Here is a 15,720-nt window from a genome sequence, read left to right as displayed (position 1 = left end):
GACGGACGGACAGACAAACGGACAGACAGACAAGCGGACGGACGGACAGACAGACAGACAGACAGACAGGTGGGCGGGGCAGCACCGTCGCTCCCCCACGCCCGGCCGCCCTTTCCTTGCGGAGAAGCTCGGGTGCACCCTGGCCAGGCCCGGCCGCGGCCCGGGGTGCGGGTCTCGGGCGCCTCCCTTTGTTCCCGGCCCGCGGGGCCCCGGGGCCGCTTCCCCGACGCCCACACCGCGCGCCGGCCGAGGGCCGGAGAGGCAAGCCGCCCCGGGCACTCACCTGCTGAGCCGCGAGCCCCGCCAGGCCGCGCGCGGGGTCCCGGAGCGCCGGCCCCTCCATGCCCGGCGCCACGGCCCGCCGGTCGACGCCCCTCCGGAGGGAAGATTTGAAAAGCCCGCCCCGGGCTGCACACGCGGAGGACGCCAACCGCCCGGCAGTACCAAGTGCCCGCAGCGGGGGTGGCGGCCAGACCGCCGCGCGCACGCGCAGTGGGCGCGTCCCGCGGCCCTGCCAGAGAGGGTCTGGAGACCCGAGTTCTCAGGGTCGACCCTGCGGGAAGCCTGCGGCGACTCCTGGACTTAAAGGCTCGGGGGCGGGGCCTGTTGTGTGGGCGGGGCCACGAGATGGAGCGTGAGCGAGCAACCTGTGGCCTTCTGAGCTCCTAGTTGTGGAGAGGGTGTTTGCTTTAGCATCCTTTTGCCTGTATCCTGTGTGAGATCATCCGAAGTGTTAGGGTTCTGACACCACAGAAGCTGCGGCCCCTGGACCCCACAGATCACTCTGGGATGGACGCAGGCGCCATGAGACCCCTTGGGGGGGGGGTCTCACTTCATCCTGGTGTGAATTGGGTAACCCTAATTTGTATGCACTTGAGACAGCCTCTGGGCCTGCTGTCCCAAGATCACACTCATCTTTCACTTGTCCTACACAAAGTGGATTTAAAATGACAGGGCCATAGGATCCACATAGGCCTTTTTTTTTTTGTCGGTCGTGGGGCTTGAACTCTGTACCTGGACGCTGTCCCTCAGCTCTTCAGCTCAAGGCGAGCGCTCTACCACTTGAGCCACAGCGCCACTTACCACATAGGCCTTTCTAAGCGGTTGGTTTGACCAGGTACTTTTTAGAAATATGAGTGCTCTTCCTTTCAGATAGGTAATTTCCCTCACTGAGATGCTTAGGACCAAGTGATACCAAAAGATGCCCAGTTAGGAAAGACTGTCCTCTTATATTAGTCATTAGTCTTATATAAGTCATTCCTAATGACCCACAGCCTTGCACACAACTTTAATATATGTAGACTCAAAATTACCAAGACAGAGCTTGTGGTCCTCTGAAAACACAGGACTGAATTCCATTGTCATTAGATTCGCCTTCCCCAGTGCCTACCTCCTGTGCTATTGCTGTTGTGGTGTAATTATCTTCTGTTAATCTGAGCTGCATGAGCCTATTATAATACCTTACTCATTAAAGAAATACATACAGAGAGCTCATTATCAGACACACAGTATTTATCATATAACACACACAGCTCCCAGACTTAGATAAAAATACATGCGGAAGACAGCATTTCTTGAAAAGGGAGGGGGGGGGAGACAGGCTACCAATCTGATATTAGAGTATTTGATGAGAAAAAAACTAGGCAACTATTGTAGATGTATTTATCATACTAACAAGAAAGTGATTTAGGAAATAACATATTTAGTAATTATCTGTAGAATATAAGCAGTTGCTGTTAAAGTCTTTTCTCTTTAGAGAAAATAGAATGTGGGTTTTTCTCTTATTCATTGAGTTCTGTGTCCTAGAAGTACTTAAACTATGTAGTGATTAAAATACTTCAGAGTAAGACTTCTATTTCCATATTTACCCTCAGGTCCTTTCTTGTTACTGCTAGTTTCATCAAGCATAGTTCTTTGGTACTTGTAATGTATATAAAAATAGAATCAAGCCAGACACCAGTGGCTCACACCTGTAATTCTAGCTACTCAGGAGACTGAGATTGCCAAGCCAGCTTGGACAGGAAAATCTATGAGACTCTTATCTCCAGTTAACCAGCAAAAAAAATCCATAAGTGAAGCTGTGGCTCAAGTGGTAGAGGATAAAACAAAGCTCAGGGACAGAGTCCAGGGCCTGAATTCAAGCCCCAGGATCAGCCTACATACACACATAGACTCAACCATCAAATACCGAAAGGTTAAAGCTCATCATTTTTTTTAATGTGATTCATTACAGTGTAGGAAACTCTTGTGGTTTCTAATATCCATATACTCTCACAAAGATATCCAAATAGGTTATGCTTTTGTATCTGTCTTCACTCATCTAATCATCCTACAGATAATATAATGATCTTCTTGAATTTGAACTATATTTTGAATATAGCACAGTGGTGCAAACCTACAATCTCAGCTATTTAGGATGTAGATATTGGGAGGATCAAAATTTAAGACTAGTCCCTGCCTCCTCAAAGTTAGTGAGGCCCTGTCTCAACAAACAAAAACAGGCACCATGGTGAGTATCTGTAATTCTAGCTACACAGGAAACATAGGTAGGAGGATCACTGTCCAAAGTGAAAATATAGGCCCTATTTAAGAAATAAACTAAAAAGAAAAAGGGGACTAGAGGTATAGTTCAAGTGATAGAGTATGTGCCACCAAGTACAAGATCCTGAGTTCAAACTCCAGTGTCTCCAAAACAAAATTTAAAAACAACACAAAACACCATCACAAAAGACAGGCCCACAGGAGAAAAGAAACAGAAAGAGAGGACAGTAAGATGCTAAGCAGTGGTATTTTCTTAAATGAATAAGACATAATCTAAGAAGAGCTGAAGCATCATATAATCATAAGGAAGACATGGAATGCAGTTTGAGGACTTACAACCTTGGGCAAGCCGCTCAGTTTCCTTATCTATAAAACAAAAATAATAATACCCATCCTGTCTTTAAAAGTTGTTGAGAGACTCGATAAGATTTGCAAGGGTGCTTTGTAAACTGTTTATCCCACAGAAACATAAGCCACAGCTAGCATAGCAAGAACGTATCAGGGCTGAAAGCAACTCCACTAACACTGCAGAACTCAGACAGATTGGGGTATATTCAAGACATATCACCTGTCACTGACAAATGATATCTACAGTACATGTGTGGTGGTGGTGCACTCCTGTCATCCCAGCTACTTGAGGGCCAGATGTGGGACAATGGCAAGTTTTAGGTTAGCCTGGGCTACTTAGGCAACCCTAAGTTAAAAAGAGCTGGAACATTAGCTCATTGGTAGAGCATTTGCCTACCATGCATAAGGGAGTGGTTCTATCCTCAAAATCAAACAAGAACAATCCTACAATCCATAAAAAATCCAACTGGAAATAGTCAAATGGTCTAATAGATGTTTTATAGGACAATAAATCCCAATGATAGTGCCCTTTCTCCCTATGATGTTTGTGCCTTGCTGTGGGCCTAGGGGCTGAAAGCAATAGAATCAGATGACTTGGATTAAAACCTCTGAAACATGAGCCAAAAAAATCTTTCCTTCTTTAAGTTGTTTTCCTCCAGTATTTTGTCACAGAGACAGAAAGCTAACACAATGTTTAAGACAAAATTTAATCTAGTGGCCATCTCTAGGGGAAGGCAGGAGGCTGGGATACAGATGGAGTCTGCAGATGTAAAGCTACTTAATAGTCACCTTTTAATTTATGTGAGTGATGTCTTCACAGGTCTTCTTTAATGCTTACCTGGTAACTTCCATATTTACATACACTATTTATACATATATACATTATTCTGTATACATCAAACATTTCATAATAAGAAATTATTTTAAATGTATACAACACTCTTGCAAAAGTTTCATGATAGTTGACATTCTAGGGCACTTACTTGGAAAAATGGTAGTATATTTTTTTGCCTCCACAAATTTTCTTAGCATTGAACCCATTGCCAGTCCACATTTATTATTAGAAAGCCTGGGAAGGGGCTGGGAAGGTGGCTCAGTGGTAGAGCACTTGCCTTGCATGCCTGAGGCCCTGGGTTTGATTCCTCAGTACCACATAAGCAATAAAGAAAAAAAAGCTGGAAGTGGCACTGTGGCTCAAGTGGTAGAATGCTAGCCTTGAGCTGAAGAGCTGAGGGACAGCGCCCAGGCCCAGAGTTCAGGCCCCACGACCGGACCATTCCCCCCCCCCCACCACCAAAAAAAGAAAGCCTGAGAAATTCAAACACATTGTATTGGTGCTGGTGTCCAAAGATGTGCTTGGGATTAGTGGGGAAGACTTAGAGACTTAGAGGTATTTGCCAAATAATGGCAAGTCAGCAGGTAGAGACAAATTATGTGTCATTTAAGTTATTACTGACAACATGACCTGCATGTTACACACAAGCCCAAGGAAATTCAAGTGACATTATAATCAGTTCTTACAACCAGGAAACACTGTCAGAGGAATTAGTTGTGTGATGTGAATCAATGCTCCTCTAATTAGGACAATTGCTTTCCAAGACTGTGCAAGTTTAAGGACACATCATCAAGATCTTTATTTTATGTTCCCTGTCCTGAAATTGATCTAACAAGTTGCCTGCTTGCTAATCTTCTCAAAATATCCTTTTCCCACATGACAAAGGAAAGCCATCACATCCAGTGCATTACTCCAGGTTGTAAAAACCATGTGGGGGCTGAAAGGGCAATTAAAATTATTATTGTTGGTGTAGCTATAAGCAATGAACCAGAGGCCTAATGCTTCCATTTATAGAAATGAAAACCAGATGAGAAATCAAGGTTGACCCCTGACTCATTCTAACATATTAACCCTTGAGAAAATGGAAAAAAGGATTTATCCATCCCATGAAATATAAAAATGCATATAATTTCAATTTACATAATCATATTTGTTACAGAGACATAAGGTGAACAATAAAGACTTGCTATGTATAAAATACATTAGAATCAAATTCTGTGGGGAAGTGAGGAAAAGCCCACAAGTTTAGGTAGGGAAATAAGCAAAGTATAATTTCTATCTTCGAGGCTAAGCTATTCATATAATTTTTTTAAGTCGGTTGTGGGGCCTGAACTTGGTCTGGGCACTGTCCCTCAGCTCTTCAGCTCAAGGCTAGTGCTCTACCATTTGAGCCCCAGCACCACTTCTGGCTTTTTCTGCTTTTGTGGTGCTGAGGAATGGAACCCAGGGCCTCATGCATGCAAGGTAAGCACTCTACTACTGAGCCACCTTCCCAGGCCCTATTCATATAATTTTTAAATGCATGATTGTAAGTATTTATCAGTATAGTGTTTTACAATTTATTGCAATTATTTTCAACACATCAACAATTTACATCTTCTATAATTATTTAAACATACGTCAAGATAATGAAGGTGGCTTGAGAATATGTAAAGATAAAACATTACAAAAATATGTTAGGAGTATTTGCACAGATATATCATAAAGCTGATAGATCCCACAATAACTAGATGCATCCATGGATAGCAGAAGACACAATTGTCAGACAGCAGAGAGAAATAGACCCATGTCCTAACTTAGCTGATTCTGCTACCTCTGTGTCCCAAGACTCCTTATGAATGATCACTCCCTGACAGTGTCAGCACCTTCTCCTAGTTAAGTTATTCCCCAATGTGCTTTAATAGTATGAGTTAGACAAAGGACAATTTCTCTCTTTATGTTTGGTTCTGGAAATACCTTTTTGTTTTGTCTTATGGTGCCAGAATTGGGACTTGAGCTCAGGGCTTAATACTCTCACTTGATGTTTTTGTTCAACAGTGGCATCCTACCACTTGAGCCACAGTGCTACTTCTAGCTTTTTGCTAGTTAATTGGAGATAAGAATCTCTTGGCTTTGTCTTTCTGGGCTGGCTTTGAACTGTGTGAGCGCCAGATCTCCTTCTCCTAGTAGTTAGGAATAAAGGTATGGGTCACTGGCACATGGCTTTAGAAATAGCCTCTATATACATAAACCATCTTATCCTCAGGAGCACTGTATCTTGGTTGTTGTTGATTCTTGGCTCTTCTACATAACAAGTTATATTGTGTCTTTAAATGTTAGTTTCTGAATCTGTAATATAGGACTAATAATTCTTCTGTTGGTTGCATAGTTTTTGGTATCCAGTGTAAGTGAAAATGTTTTAAAAATTTAAAGCATGTCAAATATATGCCAGAAGTATCACTAACAACTATACAATGCTACCCCAAGAAGAAAACTCAAAGGTATGAAAACTCAAGATTTCACTCAGATAACAGTGGAACGAAAGACTTGATAAGTTTAGAATGGAGTGGAAGGTATTACCATGTAAAATTTCTCAGTAACAATGCACACCCTCTTGCAATCAGAGACTTATTGAATGAGCCTTAAATACTTTTGAAATTCTACCCTCAGAGTGCACCTAATGAACATAAAATTAAAGACAATTTTAGAATTAAGACAATTTTGTTTTGTCCATAGAAAATACTATATTGTTTATGTTATATGATTTCAAGGATAATATGAGTTGGTTTGCTAACTACAAATCCTATACAAATGAGCTTATTAAACTGTTTTTTCCAAACCTTAGCTGACTTTCTCTGTCCCCTAACTTCTAAGCACCTAGAGGTTGATCTTTGTCTTCCAATGAGGTCACCACGTTAGTAAGAATAAATGTCTTACAGCATGCCTTTCCTGTTATTTTCTGCAAGTTTAAAGGCAGGAAGACATCCTGCAACCACTTCCAAGGGTTTAGGAACCTGTTAGAACAGTTGTATATGATCAAGGAAGAATATAAACTGATCTCTGCCAGTGACAAGACCCAGAGTCTTGTGAGATGATTGTTTTTGTCTTGCAGTTTGCTGTGCTATGAATTTCTAAGCAAGTATGGCAGGTTTCCATCATAAATCTATGAAGTATTGTGTTGACTGGTGCTATCACAATAGTGATAACAATGTACAACAAATAATTATAGCTGAAGCTCTGAGTTCTTACCCTTATTAGCCACTTGGAATGGGCTACTTATCTTGTTCTTAGTTTTCCATTGGGAAGTCTAATGGTTTCATTTTAGGCTGTATGAACCTTACTTGCAAATTGTGCTCAAATTAGCTGTTAAATAATTTTTAAAGCTAAACAACTGCTTCAATTTTGCTGGTTACTATTCTAATTTCTTTCTATTAACGTTGTCATAAATATAGTTTTATTTCTTTATAACATTCCTCTGTTACAGAAAAGTGATCATTCATTTATTAACCAAGCACCATTTTTTACTTGAAGTAATTAAATATAAAATAGCACATTAATACCAATGAGAAATTTTTTGACATTTATAACACAATGTGACCCTGATTTTTTTTTTACAACTAAGGACAAATATGAGCTTTATTAAATAGTCTTTTCAGGCATGGATTTTTCCCTTTTTGAAAATATCTTTTTGTTTCTCCTATTCCCATTAGACCCCACTGGTCAACTATAAATGTCTACTTGATATCAAGTTTTATCTTTCCATTAGACTCTTCCTCTTCTCTGAAGTGTCCCTTGAACTCAATTTATGCAGAACCAAGTCCTTATTTATCTTTGTTCTTGATGTACTATCTACAAATCTCTGCCACAACACTTGGCATACTGTACTATAACTTTTTATGTATCTGTCATATTCTTAGAAATGTAAGCTCCTGATTTTAAGAAAAGCACCATTTTGGTCACCTTTACAGGTTGAGATTTTGATCTCCTGCATTTTGTAGGCACTTAACAACTGCTACCTGGATTTAAATATTTGCTCATTCAATTTTCTCCATAATTCAAAGTCTAGTTCAAATACCTCCTCTCTTTTCTTGGCACAAAGGCAAACTCAGTCAGTTTGTTATCCTCAAATGAGGCTTTTCATTATCTATCATGCTACACAGGCAAACTAGTATGTGTACATGTACATAAGAATGCGAGACTTTGGGTTACAACTTCTAAACCCCTGCTAATGTACTCAGTCTTGCTTTTCATTGGTTCTTTCTGACATCCTTTTCAAGGTTAATCTCAACTGTTTGTAATCCTTCTAGTATAGCTTATCTCCTAGACTCTAGGACTAGAAGTCCTAGAAAAGTCTCAGCACGGGGCTGGGAAGGTGGCTCATTGGTAGAGTGCTTGCCTTGCATGCCTGAGGCCCTGGGTTTGATTCCTCAGCACCACATAAGAAAAAAGTTGCAAGTGGTGCTGTGGTGTATATCAAGTGGTGTGTATCAACCGACAGTAAATCAAGGAAGTACTCCCTAATCTATTTATACTGCACAAAGTCTCTGAGACAGGATAAATTCCCTTTTCCTTTCTATGGGCGTGGCCCCTGAGTGGTTTTACTCTAAACTAAGGAGCTACCACTTGAACCATACCTCCTTACTAGCTCTTTTGGTAGCTAATAGGAGATAAAAGTCTGGAAATCAGGGTGTTGGGGCTCCCTTTCCAGGTTGGCTTCAAAGTGTAATACTAAGATCTCTGACTCCTGAGTAGGTAGGAATTCATGTGTGAGCCACAAGCACCAGCTTTAACATTATTATAAATATATTCTTCAAGTGTAGCTAATGATGAAAATGAAGAATTGTCTCAGCAAGGCAAAATTTACTTCTGTGCAGAAGCCAAAAATCTGCAGGCAAGCACCATGACCCTGTTTTGTTTTGTTTTTGTTTTTTTGTTTTTGTCAGTGGTGGGGCCTGAGCCCTGTCCCTCAGCTCTTCAGCTCAAGGCTAGTCCACTGGCTCAAGTACTGAGCTACTGGCTTCTTCTGTTTATATGGTGCTAAGGATTTGAACCCAGGGCCTCATGCATGCAAGCACTCTACCACTGAGCCACCTTCCTTGCTGGACCCTGTTTTTTTTAAAAGAACAACTCTGCATGCTACAGAACATAGTCAGTGGACACACACCTTTAATTTTGTGCCCCAAAAAAACCTTCAACTTTTAGAGAGTTATTTTTTATGTGTTTGTGAATTGCTATAGCAATGACATTCTTTGTCCTCAGTAAGTATAAATATAGGTAAGAATAGATTTTACCTAAAGCTTTATTATGTGTTTCTTAATGTGTAGTTCTAAGTATTTTTCAAGAAAGCTGTATACTAAATGTACTCAATTCATAGTTTAAAAGTATTGAATACAAACAGGCTTTTAAATTATTTCTGTTCCCAGAAATAACCATTGGAGAAATATTAAATATAATATACCACATTTTATTCAGCCATTAAGAAGAATGAAATTCTACCATTTGCTGGAAAATGGATGGAACTGGAGCTCCTCATGTTAAATTAAATAAACAAGTTCCATAAAGCTGAGTATCACATGATTTTTCTTATTTGTGGAAGAAGGGAGAAAAAAGAAACAAGGAAAAGTAAACAAAACATGGTCATGAAAGTAAAAGGGAGACTAGTTGGGATGTAGAAGGTGAAGGGAAAAAGGGAAAGGGTTGGAGGAAGATAAGGAAGAATAAGAATGTGAATATGCAAAGTAGATTCTATATGTATAGGGAAATGTCATGATATAATCACTTACTATCTACAATTTCATATTCACCAATAATAAAGCAAAGATGTTTTGTGCCAGAAATAAATATTACATTAGTATTAAAAAGAAAAGACCAAGTGATCTTCCTGCTAAATTGATTTCCATCCCAATGTCCAATATCTTATTTTCTTGTATGGTTTTGTTTATACCTATACTTTTTTTCTTTTGGGTCCAATCGTGGGGCCTGAACTCTGGGCCTGGGCGCTGTCCCTCAGCTCTTCAGCTCAGGGCTAGCATTCTACCACTTGAGCCACAGCGCCACTTCCTGCTTTTTTCTTTTTGCTTATGTGGTGCTGAGGAATCGAACCCAGGGCCTCATGCATGCAAGGCAAGCACTCTACCACTGAGCTACCTTCCCAGTCCTATACCTATACTTTCTATATCTTTGCTTAATAGTTTCATAATTTCAAGATAACTTTACAAATTATATACAATAATGACGACACTAGATGATACATGACTAGAGTAAAATTAGTTTCCCCCTTTGGACATGTATTATTTACTAAAACTAAATATGTGTCTGCAATTTCAAATTTATAACAATAATAAGATAGAAAAAATGGTTAAATAAATCATGACTCCCATAGTAACTTTCTAATATAATGCAATTTAACAAAATGAGTTTTGCATGTTAAAATTTGTGTAGAAACAAATATAAAAATTTTTAATATCCTTAGTTCATTTTGTTCATCTTTTTTGCCATTTTAAAATTCATCCATGGAGAAAAGAAGAGGAGAAACTACAAATTTTCTTATTCTAATAAAATATTTATCTCTAAAACTTTTAATGAAATTGATAATAATTTAGGTTGTTTTAGAAATTCATTTAAAAACTAATGATGACTGGTTAATTTTGTTGAATAAGCCTAAGATTTGCCATATGTATTTTGAACATGAGAAGTTTTAGTAGCTTTCGTAAACTATGCAAAGTGGGTATAATGCTCTATTTTCCTACGGACTAGAGAAAAATATATTGCATAACAATTTCAGCAAAAGAAAATTAAGTGTCTTTCTTCATCACTTAAGCAGGTCAGAATTTTTAGGATTCTTGATAAAATTTACAAGAGGTTCACAGTAAGAATATTCACATTATGGAATTTTAGAAAATATAACAAGCCTTAGAGAATATCCATCTAATTCCATTGTACAATTTTCTAGAAAATTGTAAAGACAGTACAATAAAATATAAAAATAAAGTAACTTACTATACTTAAGCACATTTTGGTAATCTCTTCCTAAGGAATTTTCTTTTCCTTCCTTCCTTCCTTCCTTCCTTTTTTTTTCTTTTTGCTTATGTGGTGCTGAGGAATCGAACCCAGGGCTTCAGGCATGCAAAGCAAGCGCTCTACCACTGAGCCACCTTCCCAGCCCTCCTTCCTTCCTTTCTTTCTTTTTTCTTTCTTTCTTTCTTTTTTTTGTCGGTTGTGGGGCTTGAACTATGGGTCTAGGCGCTGTTCTTCAGCTCTTCAGCTAAAGGCAAATGCTCTACCACTTGAGCCATAGCACCACTTGTGGTTTTCTGGTGGTTTATTGGAGATAAAAGTCTCACAGACTTTCCTACCTGGACTGGTTTTGAACCGTGATCCTTAGATGGCAGCCTCATGAGTAGCTAGGATTACAGGTATGAGCCACCGGCACCCAGCTCTAAGCAACTTTCTTTCGTAAATGATAAGTTGCTAGCTTTCTCTTACCTATTTGTGTAAATGTCCACACATGTTATGTGATGTCATGAGGCATAAGTTCTGTACTTGAAAAAAATAGCATTTCACAAAAGGTGACCTCTTGTTGGTGATACCATTTATTAAAGGACATGAATTGGTTGTTAATGGTAGTTGATCACAATATCTTGTCTTCATTTAAAAATGACACACTACTAGCAAAGGCTTCATTCAGACACATTATTTTCCCCAGGGCTATCTCCATTATGTTCATCTCTTAGCTACAACAGCAATATAGAAAAGGATCTTGCTGTGGCTTTTCTTTGCAGATGTGAACCTGAAAACTGTCATTGTTGGTGGATAGACAGTTATATGTGAAGGTAAGAGTAAGGGAGAAAAACTGCCTGGTGCTAAAGGTTCTACGCAGGCCACTTGTTTTTCTGCCTTCCATATCTAATCATAACAGTTTATATGAGATTAACTATAGTTGGAGCTCAGTGGTCATGACAGTTGCAATGTCTTTTTTAATAGAATACTTCTTTAGCAGTGCTTTGACCGTACTATGGTATAGCTGCACCCATCAGAAGACAAATACATTCATTCGACCGCTGAGAAAGTGCTACTTACAATAGCACAAATGTATTCATGCAGCTACTGAGAAAGTGAGTTTTTTCCTTCCATATAGTAGCAGCAATTTTCTCTTCAAAAAATAAAGCAAATGCTTACTTTTAAGATGGAGCTCTTGAACAATAGTCACATCTATTTCTCAAAAGCCAAGAGTCAGTCCCTAGGTTCCTGAATTCATTTTCAGCCTAGGATTTTGTCTACTGACTTTTCAGGCCTTAATATTTTTAGAAAAGAAGTACCACAAAAAGCTTGATTCCATCTACTCTAAAGCTCATTGCTAAAGTTCATGAAATTCTACATGTTGACAAATAATTTTCAGTCACTATAATTTATTTCTTTGGCTACATTGTGAACCTCAAATTAACAAGAAAAGCTATACATTAATAGATAAAATATTTGATGCCATAATAGTCATTTTTTAAATAAGACTATAAATTTGAATGTGTTTCTATGATCACTACATTTATGATTGTATGAATAAAGTTATTCATTCAAAATTCATTCATTAACATTCAATCATTAGTATTCAAAATGTTAATAAGATATCATTCATGTATCATTAAAATAACTTATATTGCACACTTGACTAAATTATTGAAGCACTTTTAATATTAATATTTTAATAAAAATGTCTAGCAAGAATAACCAGTCAAAATTAATTAATGATCAATTAGGATGGATTATTTCTCTTGGCTCCCATTTGCTTTTTTAATAATCAACTTGTTTTTTTCTAACATGGGTCAATATGAAATGAGACCAAATCATTTCACACTTCTGTTTTTTAATAAACTGAAACTGTTTAAAGAAATTAGTTACTCTCTTGGAAGTTATTAATCCTTATGAATATTATAAATCATGTTTTCATCCCTTAAACATCATATGCTCATTTGTCTTTAATTACTGTATACTAATATGGTATTCCTACAATAATTTTATTAGTTCTGCTTCTAATATACTTTATAAAAATGGATTTATTCTAAAATTAATCACACTTGACTGCATAATACAGACATCCCTTTCATCATTACACCATTGGTTAGAGGGAAACTCATTTTCTAGATGTTTAACTAAAAGCATAAAACTAAGTTATTAATGTTTTTAATTATTTTGGTTCCTGGTTTGGATTTTTCTGACTCTTCGTTTAGCATATAAATCTCCTATTAATTTAAACTGGAATCCAAGAGCTTCAGAAACAAGCTCTTTTTTAGCAAAGATATAATAAAAACATATTATCAGCAAGCTTGTAGTGAAGAATATATTAGAGCTGGGTGCTGGTGGCTCACACTTGTAATCCTAGCTACTCAGAAGGCTGAGATCTGAGGATCGCTGTTCAAAGCCAGCCCGGGAAGGAAAGTTCGTGAGACTCTTATCTCCAGTTAACCACCGGAAAACTGGAAGTGGCACACTATAGCTCAAGTGGTAGAGTGCTTGTCTTGAGCTGAAAAGCTGAGGGACAGTGCCCAGGCCCAGAGTACAAGCCCTACAACTGATCCAAAAAAAGAGAATATATTAGAATATATTGAAATATTAAGCATGAATCAAACTTTTGCACCTTAGGCATATTGAAGAGATGCTGGCTTCATAAGAAAGGGTTAAGCTTCTTTCCAGGTTGTTATGTGTAAGAGAAGTCATTGCCTTATGCATTTGTAGAATTTATCACTTCATTTAGCAATTGCTAAGTGATGAATGAAAGCTAAATTGGGAAAAAGGAAAAAATAACTGCAGGAAAAAAAAGATAAGCAGTTATTGTCCTGAAATGCAACTCTTTTATGAAAATCTTCCAACCAATTATTCTTAATGCAACGTTTATAAGTTAACTCAATTGGGATCAATTCTCTTTTCTTATGGTACTGAAAAGCAATATTTTTGTCCTAATGATGTTAGCTTCATACTTTGGACATGTACTCTTATTTCTATGAGCCTTAGTACAAATAAGCTAAAAGGATTTTGTGTGTGTTCTGTATACCTCTTGAGTATTTCCATTCAAAAAATGGAAGTAAAGGTTCTTTGTTTAAGTGATAATTTAATATTTACACTGAGCTTATGATGTAATATATGAATGAGACTTAGCATATAATAAGAGCAGCAGCAGAAGCAGCTTATATTTAGTGGTATTCCTATGTTGCAGTTGTGTTCTACGGTGTGTGTTCTGTTTCATCTATTCTTCACAATTCAGATGCAGATTAATAAGAAATGGGGACTGCAAAACCTCAGAAGTTTAAAATCTGTGACCATCCTGGCTGAAAGTTTAATAGATCTGTTTGATTCTAGACAGTTCTGTATAACCTTTTCAAATCAAGTAGAATAGAGTTGATCTCTAGTTAAATATCCAACTATCTCATGGCTGGCAAGTTCTGTCTACCATGAAGTACTAGGATGCAAATATAATTTGGTGAAATTCTTTGCCACTTTATAACAAGGATAGATTTTCCTTCAGTTGCCAATAATCTGTTCCTCATTTCTACCTAAGGCCTTATTAACATGGCCTTTACCTTCTGTATTTCTACGTCCATTGTAATAATAGTCTCAGATAATCACTAAGAATATGGAGGTTTTTCTCCATAGCTGCCTTCTCCCGAACTCTCACCAGGATAGCCCATCATGGTCATTCCTGGCAATACAGGCTTTTTCCAATATATACCTCCAGATTCTTCCAGTCTCCACACAGTACCCAATTCCAAAGCTATTTCCATTGGTTTTAAGTATTATAGAAAACTGCCACTTGAGACCAATTTCAGTCTTAGCCTGTTCATAACAAAATACTGTAGACAGCCGGGCGCTGGTGGCTCACGCCTGTAATCCTAGCTACTCAGGAGGCTGAGATCTGAGGATCGCGGTTCAAAGCCAGCCCGGGCAGGAGAGACCGTGAGACTCCTATCTCCAATAAACCACCAGAAAACCGGAAGTGGCGCTGTAGCTCAAGTGGTAGAGCGCTCACCTTGAGCTGAAGAGCTGAGGGACAGCGCCCAGGCCCAGAGTTCAAGCCCCATGACCGACAAAAAAAAAAAAAAAAAAAATACTGTAGACAAGTAATTTATAGGTATCGCAAATAAGTTTTTCATTGCAGAGTCAGGGAAGTCCGTGGTCAAGGTGTCAGCCGATTCATTGTCTAATGAGTATCTGCTATCATATACGGTGCCTCCTATGAGTCCTCCGATGAAGGAAAGGGCAGGACAGGCCTCATTCAACTTTTTATAAGGGCAATAATCCCATTCAGGAGGTGGAACCACATGATTTAGTCATCTCCCTAAAGGCTTCATGTCTGTCACTTCAGCCATTAGATGCCAATACATGAATTTGGTAGGGGTACCAATGTTAGATCAGACAGGTAACATTGATTAAAGATAGTAAGCACAAAATTAACATTTGAGTACTATGGCTATACATTGCAACCAGAAAGCATTGTAAATGTTCATATTTTTGAAGGATTATAACATGTTGAAAAGTATAGATTCATACAAGCTAGTAATAGAATTATATTGTTTTGCAACTAAACACTTTGTGATCCCAGGATATATTTATTCAATTAAGCAGTGATTGCAGAAGTAGCCCAACTTTTTTAGTGCTAGGAAGCATGAGTTACCTTACATATATTATAATAGATAGTTTTCCAAGTTGGTTCTGTTCCTTTGCTTGCTTGCTTGCTTGCTTCTTTGTTTTGAGACCTTGGCCTCAAACTGGTAGTCCTTTAACCTTGGCCTCCAGAATACTGAAATGATAGTGATGTAGCATAATACCTACATCTCAAGTTGGGTTCTTTAAATAACTTAAAGAAGCAACTGGGAAGTACTTAAAAGGAGAAGTTTAAATCAATTGTGTGTAGAAATCCAGGGTTAATATGTTTTTCAGTAGTATCTACTACTGAATAACACTGATACTAAAGAAAAATGTACTATGTACCAAATTTTGTTCTGTCTGCCTAATAGAAAGTAGTGATT

General features: G+C 38.3%; 2 protein-coding genes across 2 annotated transcripts in view; one reads left to right on the top strand and one right to left on the bottom strand.

The window, feature by feature from the left end:
- Positions 1–416, bottom strand: part of Rtkn2 (rhotekin 2) — a 65,021-nt gene extending 64,605 nt beyond the window's left edge. Inside the window, exon 1 of the mRNA XM_070021022.1 lies at positions 284–416. Within this exon, the coding sequence (XP_069877123.1) occupies positions 284–343 (60 nt within the window). The 5' untranslated portion in view covers positions 344–416. The remainder of the gene's footprint in view (positions 1–283) is intronic.
- Znf365 (zinc finger protein 365) overlaps positions 1–15,720 on the top strand; it is a 74,078-nt gene that overhangs the window by 512 nt on the left and 57,846 nt on the right. The gene's annotated exons all lie outside the window — the stretch shown is intronic.

Source organism: Dipodomys merriami, unplaced genomic scaffold, assembly GCF_024711535.1.
Source record: "Dipodomys merriami isolate MVZ:Mamm:240054 unplaced genomic scaffold, mDipMer1.0.p SCAF_14, whole genome shotgun sequence".
NCBI classification, from domain to species: domain Eukaryota; kingdom Metazoa; phylum Chordata; class Mammalia; order Rodentia; family Heteromyidae; genus Dipodomys; species Dipodomys merriami.
Note: the sequence above shows the minus strand (reverse complement) of the source record. Positions and strands in the feature narration are given on the sequence as shown.